Source organism: Stegostoma tigrinum, chromosome 26 (genome assembly GCF_030684315.1).
Source record: "Stegostoma tigrinum isolate sSteTig4 chromosome 26, sSteTig4.hap1, whole genome shotgun sequence".
Lineage (NCBI taxonomy): Eukaryota > Metazoa > Chordata > Chondrichthyes > Orectolobiformes > Stegostomatidae > Stegostoma > Stegostoma tigrinum.
The window spans coordinates 47,345,865-47,364,001 of NC_081379.1; the positions used below are offsets into that span (position 1 = coordinate 47,345,865).

Sequence of the window (18,137 nt, forward strand, 5' to 3'; positions counted from 1 at the left end):
CATGTGCATGGACTGTAAGCCTTGCTGGCAAAATCAGCAGTTGAAGCCTGACTTTAATTGCTGTGTGAAGGCGGTGATTTGATGGAAGTGTTGATTCTGAGAAGCTGGGATAGAGTGTCTGTCGAGCCACGCTGCTGAGGAAGAATAGAAGATTGACTGTAAAAGGTATGACGGAGAGGGAGGAAAAATGCCATTACGCATTGTTGAAAGACTATGAAATTTACTTGAAGGGTTAGAGATTGATGTTAAAACAGTTGGATAAAAGTAAAAATTTGGGCACAAAGTGTTTCAAGCTATTTGCTCATGTGAATAGTGAACGCAGGTTGAACAGAGTGGCTTGTTTCCATGCTGTAACTTCTGTGTATTTCTACAACCATGTATTATTTACAAGAGCTGTTCAGAGGCCAGGAAAACTGCAATGAGTAACTTATCTCCTAAGTCCCCAAAGCCTTTCCACCATCTACAAGACGAATCAGGAATGTGATGGAATACTCACCATTTGCCTTGATGAGTACAACCCCAGCAGCTCCCAAGAAACTTGACACCATCCAGGACAAAGCAGCCCACCTTAATTAGTACCTTATCCACAAGCATCCACTCCCTCCACCTTCGATGCTCATTAACAACAGTGTATACTGTCTACAAGATACACTGCTGAAATTCAGCCAGGATCCTTAGAGAGCACCTTCCAAACCCATGACCACTTCCATCTAGATTAAAAAAATTATTGATAAGATTGTTAGGATAGAATCTCTGTCATAATTCAATGAGATCTTTGTTGTACTGGAATTGCTCAGTTTTTCTGAAATGCTGCATTAAATGGAAGAAATAGGGCTGGATCCTCCTTTGGCTGTTTAAAATGTGGTAATTTTACCTAATGTTTAGAAATCATGGACTTTGAACGTTTGTTTTACATTATTTCTTCAATTTAAAGCCTGAATACTGGACAGATTAAAATTTATATTCTTTCCCTTTGCAGGGAATCTGGCGTATTCCTGTGGATGAAATTGACCGTCCTGGCAGCTTTGCCTCACATATGAACCGTTCAATTGTTATCTTACTTGATGTTCTGTCACAGCTGAAGGACCATAATACACTGCTGAGAGTATCTTCCATGCTTCAAAGGACACCTGATCAGGGAAAGTAAGTGTCAGCTTTCAGAGCTTTCTGAATTGACAGCTGCTTGTGACCTGGGTCTTGTAATTGACTTTGATTTTAGAAACGCTTAATAATTCAGGGTGTTAGTTCAGATGCTGATCACTCTGTCCAGCATTTCAACCTTTTTTTTGGGAATAGTGAGCGGCATCTTCATTCACCTTGCAATAAACCATGTTCTCTGTGATGTGCGTGAGATTTTATTAGGTTATCGTGTTTAACGATGATTTTTTACCTATTAATATATTTGGTTCGGTGAAGTAAAAAATGATGATGCTGCTGATTTTTGTTTTATGCCAATGAATTTGTTCAATATGATTGTTAACCATTGTGCTCTTTGGTCTCTCCTCTTCTCCTCTTTTAATGGTCTCTGCTCCTTTTGTCTCCTTTGTCACATTTTTGCCATTCTCTAATTTGAACTTCATTCCCCCAGAGTTAAACTTCCCCCTCCAACTTTTGTTTAAATATTGAATTTTCTTTGATGCAAGCTTTTTTCTGAATTCTGAGGTAGAGCTGTCATTTTCTTACAGCCTTTTAAAATCAATGGATTTTGGAGGAACAGGACTTATTAAACAGCTACACCAATATTGTGATACTTCTAAGCCAAATTATTTTCAACAGCATTGTGTATTTTGTAAAGCACCTTTAACATAGCTAGGTATCCCAGGCACTATGGAGGAACAATTTATTAAAGACAATTTGGTAACAAGCCGCATCAGGAGATATTAGCGTAATTGATTGAAAGCTTGGTCAATAAGTTATGGTTTAAGGAACATCTTGAAGGAGGAGAGAGAGGCAGAAAAGTTGATGGAAGGGAATTCTAGAATAAGACACCAAAGTAGAGGAAATAAAAGTGGGGGGAAATCATTGCCAAAATTGGAGGAGCACATAGCTTGAATGGTTGCACAGAGGAAGTTATGGAGTTTAAGGGGTTGCTGAGAACAATGCTAATAATTTTAAAATCATCAAAATGTTAGACAGGGACTTTACAAGGGTATTCAAAGGGTGCTGTGTGAACGGGCAGCAAGATTTTGGTTATGGGCAGTGCAAGTGAGAGACCACCTAGAAGATCATTGGAATAATTGAGTTTCAAAGCAACAAAGACATGGCTAAGACAGAGTGGAAGTTGGCAGTCTTGGTGATAGACAGCACACAATGATGGAAGGTTATCTGCACGGAGGGAGTGCAAGAAAGGTTTACCAAACTGATTCCTGGGATGGCAGGACTGACCATGGGGAGAGGTTGGATTGGCCAGGTTATATTCACCAGATTTTGATAAAAAGGGGGATCTCATAGAAACCTATAAAATTCTAGCAGCACTAAATGGTGTAGATGACGGAAGGAAGTTCTGAATGGCAGGGGAGTCCACAACCAAGGGTTACATTGTAAGGATACAGGGTTTAGGATTGAGACAAGGAGAAATTTCTTCACCTGAAGAGTGGTGAGCTTGTGGAATTCAGCACTGTAGAAAGTGGTTGAGACCAACGCATTATGTTTTTTTCAAGAAGGAGGTAGATGTAGCAGTTGAGGTTAAAGGGTATGGGGAGAAAGCAGGAACAGATTTGAGTTGGAAGATCAACCATGATCATAATGGAAAGGCAGATCGGGTTTGAAGGACCCAGTGGTCTAGTCCTGCTGTTACGTTCTGTGTTTCTATATTTCTGTATAGGATGCCAAATTGAGGCATTGCATGGTGAGGTGGAGGTGGCTGACACCAGTGTTCGTTCTCTCTTTGGTATCGTTATAGCATTGGTCTTGATACAAAGCAGAGTCTGACTGAACACTGAGGTCATCTCCGCGACTGAAACAAGTGACCATTTAGTTAGAAAGGCTTCAGGAATTAATTTGTGAAAGCTAATGGACCTGATACTTTGAGTAAACAGCCAGAAGATAGTTGGTCCATTTGACCTGATTTATTGTGCTGTTCTCTCTGCCTTAGCTCATCTGCTTTTTCACTGTCAGCATTTTCTGTATTAAAGGTCTTAACAAGCAAATTATATCTTTTCAAATTTCCATTATGTGTTTGCACAAACTTTCAACAATAGACATAAAAGATTGAGATTGTGTTAATGGCACAGTTGCTAGTTTTCAGTTGCCTTTTGCAATTTTTAACTTTCTGTATGTAATCATTGCTGCTATACTTTCTTCATTTTTTCTAACAGCTATTTTACTGGCTTTCCAAGATAATAAAATGTGAGGCTGGATGAACACAGCAGGCCCAGCAGCATCTCAGGAGCACAAAAGCTGACGTTTCGGGCCTAGACCCTTCATCAGAGAGGGGGATGGGGTGAGGGTTCTGGAATAAATAGGGAGAGAGGGGGAGGCGGACCGAAGATGGAGAGAAAAGAAGATAGGTGGGGAGGTAGGGAGGGGATAGGTCAGTCCAGGGAAGACGGACAGGTCAAGGAGGTGGGATGAGGTTAGTAGGTAGGAAATGGAAGTGCGGCTTGGGGTGGGAGAAAGGGATGGGTGAGAGGAAGAACAGGTTAGGGAGGCAGAGACAGGTTGGACTGGTTTTGGGATGCAGTGGGTGGAGGGGAAGAGCTGGGCTGGTTGTGTGGTGCAGTGGGGGGAGGGGACGAACTGGGCTGGTTTAGGGATGCGGTGGGGGAAGGGTAGATTTTGAAGCTGGTGAAGTCCACATTGATACCATTAGGCTGCAGGGTTCCCAAGCGGAATATGAGTTGCTGTTCCTGCAACCTTCGGGTGGCATCATTATGGCACTGCAGGAGGCCCATGATGGACATGTCATCATCTAATGGATGGGAGGGGGAGTGGAAATGGTTTGCGACTGGGAGGTGCAGTTGTTTATTGTGAACCGAGCGGAGATGTTCTGCAAAGCGGTCCCCAAGCCTCCGCTTGGTTTCCCCAATGTAGAGGAAGCCACACCGGGTACAGTGGATGCAGTATACCACATTGGCAGATGTGCAGGTGAACCTCTGCTTAATGTGGAAAGCCATCTTGGGGCCTGGGATAGGGTGAGGGAGGAGGTGTGGGGGCAAGTGTAGCATTTCCTGCGGTTGCAGGGGAAGGTGCCGGGCGTGGTGGGGTTGGAGGGCAGTGTGGAGCGAACAAGGGAGTCACGGAGAGAGTGGTGTCTCCGGAAAGCAGACGGGGTGGGGATGGAAAAATGTCTTGGGTGGTGGGGTCGGATTGTAGATGGCGGAAGTGTCGGAGGATGATGCGTTGTATCCGGAGATTGGTGGGGTGGTGTGTGAGAACGAGGGGGATCCTCTTTGGGCGGTTGTGGCGGGGGCGGGGTGTGAGGGATGTGTTGCGGGAAATGCGGGAGACGCGGTCAAGGGCATTCTCGATACCCCAACACCTCATTTTCACCACTGACACCTGCATTCCGCATGCAGATGGACTCAAGGCCCTCCTGTCCTGCAGGCCCGACCAGTCCCCCTCCACCGACACCCTCATCCGCCTAGCAGAACTCGTCCTCACCCTCAACGACTTCTCTTTTGACTCCTCCCACTTCCTACAGACTAAAGGGGTGGCCATGGGCACCCGCATGGGCCCCAGCTATGCCTGCCTCTTTGTAGGTTACGTGGAACAGTCCCTCTTCCGCACCTACACAGGCACCAAACCACACCTCTTCCTCCGCTACATTGATGACTGTATCGGCGCCGCCTCTTGCTCCCCAGAAGAGCGCGAACAGTTCATCCACTTCACCAACACCTTCCACCCCAACCTTCAGTTCACCTGGGCCATCTCCAGCACATCCCTCACCTTCCTGGATCTCTCAGTCTCCATCTCAGGCAACCAGCTTGTAAATGATGTCCATTTGAAGCCCACCGACTCCCACAGCTACCTAGAATACACCTCCTCCCACCCACCCTCCTGCAAAAATTCCATCCCCTATTCCCAATTCCTCCGCCTCCACCGCATCTGCTCCCACGATAAGGCATTCCACTCCCGCGCATCCCAGATGGCCAAGTTCTTCAAGGACCGCAACTTTCCCCCCACAGTGATGGAGAACGCCCTTGACCGCGTCTCCCGCATTTCCCGCAACACATCCCTCACACCCCGCCACAACTGCCCAAAGAGGATCCCCTTCGTTCTCACACACCACCCCACCAACCTCCGGATACAACGCATCATCCTCCGACACTTCCGCCATCTACAATCCGCCCCCACCACCCAAGACATTTTTCCATCCCCACCCCTGTCTGCTTTCCGGAGAGACCACTCTCTCCGTGACTCCCTTGTTCGCTCCACACTGCCCTCCAACCCCACCCCACCCGGCACCTTCCCCTGCAACCGCAGGAAATGCTACACTTGCCCCCACACCTCCTCCCTCACCCTATCCCAGGCCCCAAGATGACTTTCCACATTAAGCAGAGGTTCACCTGCACATCTGCCAATGTGGTATACTGCATCCACTGTACCTGGTGTGGCTTCCTCTACATTGGGGAAACCAAGCGGAGGCTTGGGGACCGCTTTGCAGAACACCTCTGCTCGGTTCGCAACAAACAACTGCACCTCCCAGTCGCAAACCATTTCCACTCCCCCTCCCATCCATTAGATGACGACATGTCCATCATGGGCCTCCTGCAGTGCCACAATGATGCCACCCGAAGGTTGCAGGAACAGCAACTCATATTCCGCTTGGGAACCCTGCAGCCTAATGGTATCAATGTGGACTTCACCAGCTTCAAAATCTCCCCTTCCCCCACCGCATCCCAAAACCAGCCCAGTTCTTCCCCTCCACCCACTGCATCCCAAAACCAGGCCAACCTGTCTCTGCCTCCCTAACCTGTTCTTCCTCTCACCCATCCCTTCCTCCCATCCCAAGCCGCACCTCCATCTCCTACCTACTAACCTCATCCCACCTCCTTGACCTGTCCGTCTTCCCTGGACTGACCTATCCCCTCCCTACCTCCCCACCTATACTCTCTGCACCTATCTTCTTTTCTCTCCATCTTCGGTCCGCCTCCCCCTCTCTCCCTATTTATTCCAGAACCCTCACCCCATCCCCCTCTCTGATGAAGGGCCTAGGCCCAAAACGTCAGCTTTTGTGTTCCTGAGATGCTGCTTGGCCTGCTGTGTTCATCCAGCCTCACATTTTATTATCTTGGATTCTCCAGCATCTGCAGTTCCCATTATCACTGATATCATTTTACTGGCTTTCATGCTTCAGACTACTCTCTTCGTCTAAGTGTCAGAAAGTGTTTGCTCTTGGCCCAGATATTGAGGTAAATTAGTAGTGGGCTCAGAAAACAGACAAAAACATTCTTTAGTTTATTTCAGCTAGGAGTATTATTATGTGCCCTCCCATGACCTTCTCTGCTTTCAGAAGCTGGCAGAATAATATAACACGAGGCTCTAACTCAGATTTGTCTGCCAATAAAATTACTATCTCTGTAAAAGCAGGCAAATCTTAACAATGATAAAACATATATGTTTGTAGTAGTTGTTAAACTAACTTGTCTACTAGTTTAAAAATAATGCTTTCAGACTTCTGCATTAAGCTAAGGTTCAGGACATCTGTCTTTAATGTTGTCTTGTTTAGCATTGTTTTACTTTAATACCGTTAAATCTTGTTGAGTATTGCTAGACTTGTGTTGACATTGCTTACTGCTGTAACTTACCTAAACCGGTTGGCACTATCTTGGTGTGACCAATGCTACTGTCAGGCTTGAGGCTATTCCCAGCCTTCTGATGTGCAGCTTGTCCCTGTGCCACCTCACTGCTGTGTACCTTAATCAAAGCACCCTTACCATCAAGCCCCAGACCATCTGCAGGAGGTACCATCTACACTGGCCATGCTGAGTGCAGATGTCCCCTTCTATGTCATCTCTGTGACCAAAGGGTCATTATCATCCAACTGCCAAGTGTGTGCAAAACCCAGAACACACACACACACAGGGGGGGAGAGAGAGAGAGAGAGAGAGAGAGAGAGACGGAGAGAGAGAGAGAGAGAGAGAACGAGAGAGAGAGAGAGAGAGAGAGAGAGAACAAGAACAAGGAAAGGTGGCTCTTCATCAGAACCAGTAGATACCATGACCTTTGAAACATTAATTCTGTCTCCCCACCCCACTGCCCACAGATTTTTGCCAGCAATTTTATTTTTGTGTTAGATCTCCAACATCTGCAGTCCTTTGTTTTATTTTCGAGGACTACTACTGACCAGTCAATGGCAGAGCATGTTGGAAAATTAGGGAAAACAAAGTGACCTGGTGCCGAGATAACAAGGTGTGAAACTGGATGAACACAGCAGGCCAAGCAGCATCTCAGGAGCACAAAAGCTGATGTTTCGTGATGAAGGGTCTCGGCCTGAAACATAAGCTTTTGTGCTTCTGAGATGCTGCTTGGCCTGCTGTGTTCATCCAGCCTCACACTTTGTTATCTTGGATTCTCCAGCATCTGCAGTTCCCATTATCTCTGAACTGGTGCTGACTAGGTTTCAGGCAGGTATCAGGTTTTTTTTTGCTTTAGATATTGCTAGACTGGGAAGCTATTTTTGGTTTTACATCTCTGTCTAGTTGTTCTCTGGTTAATGACTTGTTGAAGGTTCTGAGAAAAGAAGTCTCCAGAGGTATGCGTAAGCTGTTTACATTGACCAATGACTTTGGAATTCGAGCAAGTTATCCAGTCTGATTGTGCCTGAAATACAATTCATCAACCAACGATTTCATGAAGGCTTGGTATTCATTGTTGAAACAGTTATTGACTGGTGACTTCCTGTATTTTTTTTAAAAAAATTATCCCTTTAAAACTTAAAATTTATCCCTGTACTTAAACATTATCTGATACCTACACTCCAAGAGATTTTACATTGGGGATTAGTGTTCAGATGTTTTACTTGCATGCAGCTTCTTTCTTCAGCCTGGTTTGCTTTCATATTTCTGTCTTTTCAGCGAAGAAGCCACTTTCTATGTTAATATTTTTCTTTAATTTAAGAATTGGTAAATGGAGAATTGTTCTTTACGGCAAAGGTGAAACAAATAAAAGAAAAGAGTTTAGGGATTCCATTGACCAACTGGATGTAAACATTAACTGCTGACTACACAGCTGTTTATATTTACACTGTCATCTCAATTCTGTCCTTTGATACTTAGTTTTATACATGTACTTTACTGAAGGCTGCAGTTGTTCCCCAGAGAGCTATCTTTCAGTGTTGTATAATTAACTTTTCACTTAACACCAGGTATTTTTTGGAATACGAGTCCCATTGTCAGAAGAATTGTTAGTCTTGTTTTATATAATACTGGCAAGCAGATGTGGTATTGTTTTGTGAACGTCTACTCCTCAGCATTGCCACCTACATCTGGAGCACAGCCCCCTTCACTGAATGTCAACTTGTTGTTTTTTGGACCATCATCAACCTCACTACTTCTGGAGATTTCCCTCATGGCCAGTGATCTCATCACCTGCCTGCTCTGCGCAATTTGCTTTTGCCTCCTTTCCAAAATATATAATTTGGTAGATCCGTTGTTTCAACTTATTCATCTCTTTCTCAACTGTTGTTTTCTCTCTTTGTCAAAAGTCCTCTGACCTATAGCCATGACCCTTTGCCCTTCTTTAATTTGACAGTTTCTTGGCTGTAACATCTCCTTTTCATTGTGGGCATTTGGTCTACGACTCCAGTCGTCACTAACTCCTTCTCTTGTTGCATTTTCTCCAAACTAACGGTGTTAACCTGGAGCCTATATCATTCCTAGCTTACCTGGCCTTTTGAATTAGTCCCCAGAAACCTGGCAGTGTGGGAACAGGCCATTAATAAGGGGCTGTTGTGGTGCAGTGATTGTGTCCTTATCTCTAACAAGGAGGCCTGTGTTCAAGTCCCAAAACATTTCTGAACAAGTTGATTAAAAATATCCATAAGAATTAATATGCAAACAAGGAACTCGGAAGGCACGTTCTGTTATATGATATTGTTACGGCTTGTGCTGATGATTATTATGAAGTGACAATTGCATCTTATTAAGTTACCAAAACAAATATAATGCTGAGTAGAAATTGCACTTCTGTATTTTTTTACTATTTTCCTATGTAATGGACCTAGATATAACTTATTCATAAAATGTACTTGTAAGTCAAAACCTCCTTTAACAGTTATTTGTTTTACAAGGCCTAAACTTGGAATTGAAATCAAAATGAATAGACTTGGATGAAAAGTGTCATGTACAACCTCTGAATAATTTTGCAGCTAGAGTCAAAGAACCCAGTAGTGCGGAAAGCCCATTTTACACCAACTCTCTGAAGAGCATCCCACCCACACCCATTCCTGTAACCCCACATGGAGTTTTTACCATGGCTGTCCCATCTAACCTGCACATCCCTGGACACTATGGGCAATTTCCCTTGGCCAGTCCACCAAACCTGCATTTCTTCAGAATGTGGGATGAAACCAGAGCACTCGGAGGAAACCCATGCAGACACGGGAAGAATGTGCAAACTCCGCACAGACAGTCACCCGAGTGTGGAATTGAGCCTGGGTCCCTGGCATTGTGAGGCAGCAGCACTTGTCAGTGGGAAGTACTTCTATGCAAAGCAAAGTCACTTTTGTAATTGGGAAATGTAGCAGCAATTTACCTAATGAAGGTCCCACAGATAGTAACGTAAGTAGTAGCCAACTGGTCGAACAGTGTTGCTTATGGGTTAACTCAAAGCTAACGTGAGAGACCTTCGCTACTACTTTTCCTTAATTTAATGCTTCAATTAAAACATGGACACAGTCCAGAACCTCCTTGGTACCAGCCTATATCATGTGCTTAGCTTTGGAGTTAGACATTAGTTCCCATGACCTTCTGATTCAGGCATGAGAATGCTAACACTGTACTGCCTCCAAAATGTGCTTTAATGGTCATCTTTATTCAGAATTGGCTGAGGTAGACATCTTGTTTACTATTCCTTTGTGTTGACTTCGCTGTGTGCGTACAAGTGGGAGGTGATATTCCGGAGAAGTGATTGGTTTTTGTCCCGGGGATTGCTTGAAATTTCTAAAAACAGATAACTTGCCCATTCTTTATTCAACAGCAGCTATGTTTGGGGTGTTTAATTTTGTCTCTGAAACGTGCAGCAATTTAGAACTCTGTAAAATGAGGACTAAGAAACAGAAAAGGAAAGGAACAAGATTATGTGAAGAACATAAAAACAGAATGTAAGAGGTTTTTTCGAAAAGTGAAAGAGAAAATATGAGCAGGGACAAATGTTGGCATGTTACAAGTGGGAACAGGAGAATATATAATGGAGAATGTGAAAATGACAGAAAAAACTGGCTAATTTGTGTCTGTCTTCACGGAAAATCTCCCAGAAATACTATGTGACTCAGGGACTTATGTGACTGAGGAATGAAAAGAAATTAACATGAATAGAGAATATTACTTGAAAAAGCAGCAGGATTGAAGGTTGATAAATTTCTCAACCAGATGAGCTTCATTACAGAGTGTTAAAGGGTGTAGAAAAAGATATAGGGATACATTGGGGGATTATCTTCTAAGAGGTTCTGGAAAGTTTCTTACTGATAGGATGGTTGTAAATGTGGCCGCATTTTTAAGAAAGAAGGAAGAGGAAGACCTGCAGCCATAAAATCAGAAAACACCGGAGAATCTTATCGGGTCAAGTCCAATGTGGTGATTCCTCAGAACTGAAAGGAAGTGGGAAATGGTGGTTTTTATGTTGCTGACAGAGGGGGAGGAAGAATGAACGGAACAGATGGCAAGGATACACTACTGACATGTCAGTTTGATGCTTGCAGTCAGAAAGATGTTAGAAATTTTTAGAGTGGGCTCGATAACTGAACATTTAGAAAAGAATAGCAATATTGAGCAATATAAACACAGGTTAATAAAAGGGAATTCTGTTTTATGAACATCTTGGAAGTGGGTTGTGGTGGTTAGCATGGACCATGACCTGAGGTAGAGTAGTCATATAAACACAAGTGGCTGTAAGAGCAGGTCAGAGGCCAGGAATTATGCAGTCCATATTCACTAGTATTCACTCCCTCCACTACCAACGTTTGGTTGCGGCTGTGTGTACTGGATGCAAGACGCACTGTAGAAATTCACCAAAGACCCTCCGATAGTACCTTCCAAACCCACGACCACTTCCATCTAGACAGACAAGAGCAACAGATACATGGAAACACCACCCCTACAAGTTTCCCTCCAAGCCACTCATCATCTTCTGTTGGAAACATATTACTGTTCTTTCAGTCATTACCAAAATTAAGGGATTTCCTCCTTAAGCTCATTGTGGGTGTATCTACATCGATGAAAAAACTGCAGATTTTTGAAGAAGGCACTTTGCCACCACCTTCTCAAGGGCAGTTAGGGAAGGGAAGTAAAAGCTGTTGTGGTCAGCAAAGCCAACGTACCCTGAATGAATTTTTGAAAAGCTCGACAAACTTGGCGATGTTTATGGTTGTTACTTGTGGTTTAAGGAAAGGAAAACATAGCGGAGCAGGCGTATTTAGATCTCTTGAAGACTTGATGAGGTTAGTGACAAAATTAGAGTGCATGGGATTGAGGGGAATACATCAGAATGGATTGAGAACTGGTTAACAGGCAGAAAGCAGAGAGTAGCCATAACCGGAACATCCCTCAGGATGTGGATGGTTTGGAGAGGGTGCAGAGGCGGTTCACCAGGATGTTGCCTGGTATGGAGGGCGCTAGGTATGAAGAGAGGTTGAGTAGATTAAGATTATTTTCATTAGAAAGACAGAGATTGAGGGGGGACCTGATTGAGGTCTACAAAATCATGAGGGGTATAGACAAGGTGGATAGCAAGAAGTTTATTCCCAGAGTGGGGGACTCAATTACTAGAGGTCATGAGTTCAAAGTGAGAGGAGGAAAATTTATGGGAGATGTGCGTGGAAAGTTCTTTACACAGAGGGTGGTGGGTGCCTGGAATGCGTTGCCAGTGGAGGTGGTGGTCACAGACATGACAGTGTCTTTTAAGATGTATCTGGGCAGGCACATGGATGGGCAGGGAGCAGAGGGATACAGACCCTTAGAAAATAGATGACAGGTTTAGACAGAGGATCTTGATCGGCGCAGGCTTGGAGGGCCGAAGGGTCTGTTCCTGTGCTGTAATTTTCTTTGTTCTTTGTTCTTTGTTCTTTCGTATGCTATTCACCGGAGTTTAGAAGAATGAGGTGATCTCATTGAAACATTTAGGATTCTTAAGCAGCTTGACAGGCTAAACGCTGAGAGGATCTTTCTCCTTGTGGGAGAGTCTAGGACCAGAGGGCACAGTCTCAGAATTAAGGGGCACCAATTTAAGATTGAAATGAGAAGTTTTTTTATCTTGAAGGTTGAGTATTTGGAACTCCTTGTCACAGAGGCTTGTGGAGGCAGATCCCTTACATATATTTCCATTTGAGATAGATTCTTGATCAGTAGGAGAAGGGGTATGGGGAAAGGGTAAGAAGGTGATTGTGAGGAATTTCGAATTAGCCATGATCTAACTGAATGGTGGAACAGGCTCAAGGGGCTGAATGGCTTATCTATTTCTTATAGTCTGTGGTCTAGAGAATTTGACCAGTACCCTCATTATCTTTCTTCCATTTTTCACTGAGGATTTTGTGATGACTCTTGCTCTTAGTTGAACCACATCTCCCTCTTTATTGATACGTAGTCACGTGAGGCAGTTTGCACCAATATTTCACCCATCTGTATGAGCTTTGTTTTTCTCCCCTATTTGATCCCTCCCGTTTCTGAGCTCTCTATTCTTGCACTGTTGTGTCCTGCATTCTCTGTGCACTCTGTTTCTCCTGGATGCCTCATTCAAATCTCCCTCCCTCCATCACATTACTTTAAACCCTCCTCCATAACTTTAGTTAACGTTCCTGTCACAGTTCTGGTTCCAGGCTGTGCAGCTGTAACCCATAATGGTTGCTAGGTTTTCTCTGTACTTCCAGGCTGTTCCTGGGAAAAAGCAATGCACGTTAATGTGCTGACTTGGCATTAATGTGTTTTTTTTACACTTGTTAAGCAGCAATAAATAGAAACTATGCAAATGTTACTGGATTCACACAATGTTCATTTCACACGAATGAAACTGGTGTAAAAGCACCAGAGGGAGTAGAGTTTAAGGGATAAACAGAGCAGGATATTGCTTACATAACTAGTCAGAGGGAGGTTTCAGTGAACAGTGAAGCTTGAGTGTAACATTCAAGCATGTTTTGAAGCAAAAGAAGCAGATACAGTAGGACAACACATAACAAGAGTTTGAGGGCATGTATGGTATGTTTGCTGGTGTTACTGTTCTTTGATAGTGTGGATACTGCTGAACTGCAGCCCAGTTGGACTTCACAGATCAATAGAATTTAAAGAAATTACTTGAAGGCGATGTTCTTTCAGATTTGTATCAGCTCTTTAAATTATTTCTGTATCCAATGCAAAGAATTATTTTGTTTCTCTGCATGTCTGCTTCGATTAAATAAGGGAGAAAATGGCCACTTTCTAACACAGAAGAAACAGCAATAGTGAGTTCTCTTCTGAGCTGTAAATTCTCAAAACTGTAAATTGATTTTGTATCAGTTCTGTTGTCTTAGGTAATAGTTGTGAACACTTTTTGACTCTTTAAATCTCATTAGTGAAGATTTGTTTCATTTGACACAGTAGTTTATCCTGGTTGCTGTTCCAACCTGCCAATTAGCCTTCTGTACTGAAGTGATCTCGATACTTCGTATGGCAGCTATTTCTGAGATATTTGTACTACTTAGCAGTAATCTTGAAATTAATTAAATATATTTAGCTGATAAATTTGAATGGAATATTTCAGAAAAGATATTCTTGTCGCTGAATTAGGTTAAATTCCGGTTGAAATCCTGGGGATTAAAAGACAGTGTGCCATGTGCTAGTCCAGTACCATCAACTACTTTACCTCGGCAATGTACTGTAATAAGGTAATATAATGTAAACATCTGCAACTGTCCTAACTGATCCTAGTGCAATCTTCCTGAAATAGTGCTGGTCAGGGGTAGAACATTGCCTCTTTGAGTTGAGTGCGAGTTCTGTTTGAAGCTGTGTTACTGCTGTGTCTTTCCTCATTTGATATGTGTATTTACATACCCGTCACATACCTGTGCTTTTGAAGTCACAATCTAAAGACCAAATGTGGGGGATCCTCTTTTGGTTTCCTGTTCTTTTTCACAGCAAGAGAAAAACAAAACTCACGATTTCACAGAGTGATCTTTTTTGGTTTTCTCATTTCTATTCATCTGTCTAGCTTGAGGCACAAAGCCTGGAGTGTTTTTAGTCTGACGCATCAGACAGTTTATGAGACTGAGTAGATAATTTAATCAGGTAATTTTGTTTTATAAGTTATCCCATTTGACTAATCGGTCTCTAAAGGTCAGCAAATTTTCCCCAATACAGTGTAAATGCACTCATGCCAATGTAATTTCTGTCTAGTCAACCATCTTGTTGAGAGTTTTAATAAGGAAGTTATGTACTGCACAGCTTCTATCTGCAGACCTACCTCACTAATCCTCTAAAGAGGAGTAAAACCAATGGATCACCTGACATTGACCAGGATCCTGCAAAGTTGTCCTCATTAACATCTGGCTGCTGGTGTCAAAATTGGGAAGTTGTCTCACACACTAGTCAATGCCGTATTCATATTCACGGAATCATAGCTCAGCGACAACGTCCCAGGCGCCATCACTGATTCAGGATATGTCCTGTGCCACCTGCAGGACACGCACGTTGCAGAGAAGTCAGCACAGTAGTCTGCAGTCAGTAACGAACACTCCAGCTCCACACAGTATTGACTCTGACTCCCGGATCTGCAGTTATTACCATCTCAATGAGTTGACTTCGAACTGTAACCATTGACTCCAGACCCCATTAAGACTCATGGCAACAGATCAAATGAGACTAAGGAAGCCAGCTGATTTCCAATTCCCAAACCTGATGAAATTCACTTGGAGGAAGCACCAAGAGGGAATGACATTTGGTGTGGGACTTCAGTGTCCATTACCAAGAACAGCTGATTGGAACCACTACTGACTGAGCTAGCCAAATCCTAAATGACATGGCCTTTCACCCAACAAGGGAATCAACAAGAGAGAAAAAAAATTAGCCTCATCCTCATAAATTTTACAGTCGCGGATACATTTATCCTTGATAGTGTTGGTAAGAGTGACCACTGCAGAGTATTGTGGAGAAGTCCCATCTTCACAAAGAGGACATCCTCCATCACTGTTGGGTAGGATTACCGCTACACTAAATTCAGTTCAATTAAACAGGTCTAGCAACTCAAACCTGGGCATCCATGAGATGATGTAGGCTATCAGTAATAGCAGAATTGTATTTAACTACAACCTATAACTTAATAAATGGACATAGCCCCCTCTTTCCTCAAGTCACGAGACTAACCCTTGGTCAATGAAGTGTACAGGAAGGCATGTCGTGAGCAGGACCAGGCATACATTCACAATGTAATCTTGATGAAACTATAACGCAGACTGCAAACAGTAGAAGCCTAAATAATCTGACAAGCAATGGATCAGATCTAAAGTCTACAGTCCTGCCACACCATCCAAGAATAGGCAGTTTCAAATAGTTGATCCATTTGACTGTTCCACAATGGTAATTCTGTTCAATATTGCCTAGTAAGAAAGTGGGACTTTTTGCAAGGTTTTTAAAAGATCGCTCACAACAGTCAAGGGTCACTGAAGATTAGTTCTAAGGTTGCAGGGAGTTGGAAAGGTTAGCAGTATGTAACAGAGAAGCAAGCTCCATGGTAAGCAGTACTGCTGTTTAGTTAGCCTGTTAAAGCAACAGAATTACACTGGTTCTGAGCTTTGGGACTTGGGAAGAGGCCACATGAATTGTTGGACAGTTCAGTGTTGTTAGGACTAAGGAAGGAGTTCCAGGAGCTGCTTGATGAAGCTGAGAAAGAGTAATGTTTTGGGAAACTCCCACGGTCAATACTTAGTGAAATTATCTCTTGGTGAAATGCTGAAGTTGTGCTCTCGATTAAATGCTGGATTGCATTTTACAGAATCTGGGAAAGCAGTAACTGACCAGAACATAAGCAGTTGTTACGGAAGTCCATAATGGAGTGGCTTTTGAGGGAGCTTCAATGGCAGATCATCCAAAGTTAACTCCCTTGTGAAGTTATAATGAGATTGGATGGCTATTATGTCACTTGACTTTGAGGGGGTCTGAGTGCCACACAATCTGCAGGATCTGCCTTGATTGCATTTGCTGATTGATGTAGATTTTTGACCACAGTTTGTTATCCTACTTGCTTCATGTTGCCTCTGGATATAACGTGTACACACTAATCTGTATATAAAGATTGTATAATTGTTCCAGCTCCAGCTTAGTTCAGAAAACTGTGAAAACATGAGTCTTTATGCCCTTGTAAGTACCTGGAACTCATTTGTTTTCATAAAAAAAACGGTAAACAGTCAGTAGCAAGATTGCAACACAAATCTGATGGTCTAGTCTGGAGATACGACAATTGGACAAATAACAGGAGGCTCCACAAATATCCCATTCTTTGATGATGGGAGGGAGCTGAACACTTTAATGCAGAAGTCAAGAGCTGAAGCATTTTCAAGCATCTTCAGCCAGACGTGCTAAGTAAATGACCCAGCTCAGCCTCGTTCTGAGATTCCCAACACCCTGATGCCTCTCTTCAGCCAAATTGATTCACTGTGTGATATGAAGAAATGGCTGAAGGCACTGGATAGTGTAGAGAAACCAGGTCATGACAATGTTATGACAACAGGACTGAAGACTTGTGTCAAAGAGTTAGTTTTGCCCTAGTCAAGCTTTTCCAGAATTGTTTCAACACTGTTATCCCACAAAGCATGAAATTGCCTAGGTACGCCCTGGACATTAAAAGCTGGACAAATCCAATCAGGCCACTTACCACTACATCAATATACTCTCAATCATCAAAGTGATGGAAGGGGTTGTCGAAAGTTCTGTGTTGTTAAGCAATAACCTGCTCAGTGACACTCAGTTTCGGTTCTAACAAAACCATTCAGCTCCTGACTTCATTACAGCCTTGCCCTAAACTTGAGCAAAAGAGCTGAATTCCAGAGATGAGGAAGAGTGATTGCCCTTGACATCAAGGCTGCATTTGACTGAACGTCATGCCAGGGAGCCCTATCAAAACTGGAGACAATGGGAATAGCTGGTGGGGAGGGCCGTTATGTTGGAGCACTCTGCTGGTTGGAGTCATACAATAGACACTAGACAATAGGTGCTGGAGTAGGCCATTCGGCCCTTTGAGCCAGTACCACCATTCATTATGATCATGGCTGATCATCCACAATCAGTATCCTGTTCCTGCCTTATCCCCATAACCTTGATTCCACTATCTTTAAGAGCTCTATCCATCTCTTTCTTGAAACTATCCAGAGAGTTGGCCTCCACTGCCTTCTGGGGCAGAGCATTCCATATATCCACCACTCGCTGGGTGAAGAAGTTTTTCCTCAACTCTGTTCTAAATGGCCTACCCCTTATTTTTAAACTGTGTCCTCTGGTCCTGGACTCACCCATCAGCAGAAACATGCCTCCTGCCTCCAGAGTGTCCAATCCCTTAATAATCTTATACGCCTCAATCAGATCCCCTCTCATCCTTCTAAACTCAAGTGTATACAAGCCCAGTCGCTCCAATCTTTCAACATATGATAGTCCCGCCATTCCGGAAATTGACCTCTTGAACCTGCGTTGCACTCCCTCAATAGCAAGAATGTCCTTCCTCAAATTTAGAGACCAAAACTGCACACAGTACTCCAGTTGCGGTCTCACCAGGGCCCTGTACATCTGCAGAAGGACCTCTTTGCTCCTATACTCAATTCCTCTTGTTATGAAGGCCAGCATGCCATTAGCTTTCTTCACTGCCTGCTGTACCTGCATGCTTGCTTTCATTGACTGATGTACAAGAACACCTAGATCTCGTTGTGCTTCCCCTTTACCTAACTTGACTCCATTGAGATAGTAATCTGCCTTCCAGTTCTTGCCACCAAAGTGTGTAACCACACATTTATCCACATTATACTGTAT

At 43.5% G+C, this 18,137-nt stretch overlaps 1 protein-coding gene across 3 annotated transcripts in view; it reads left to right on the plus strand.

Annotated features, from left to right (window-relative positions):
• The window catches only part of cabin1 (calcineurin binding protein 1), a 412,002-nt gene that overhangs the window by 247,538 nt on the left and 146,327 nt on the right, over positions 1 to 18,137 (plus strand). For all 3 annotated transcript variants that reach the window (XM_059655154.1, XM_059655156.1, XM_059655155.1), the window contains exon 29: positions 980 to 1,143. In XM_059655154.1, coding sequence (XP_059511137.1) covers positions 980 to 1,143 — 164 coding nt within the window. The remainder of the gene's footprint in view (positions 1 to 979; positions 1,144 to 18,137) is intronic.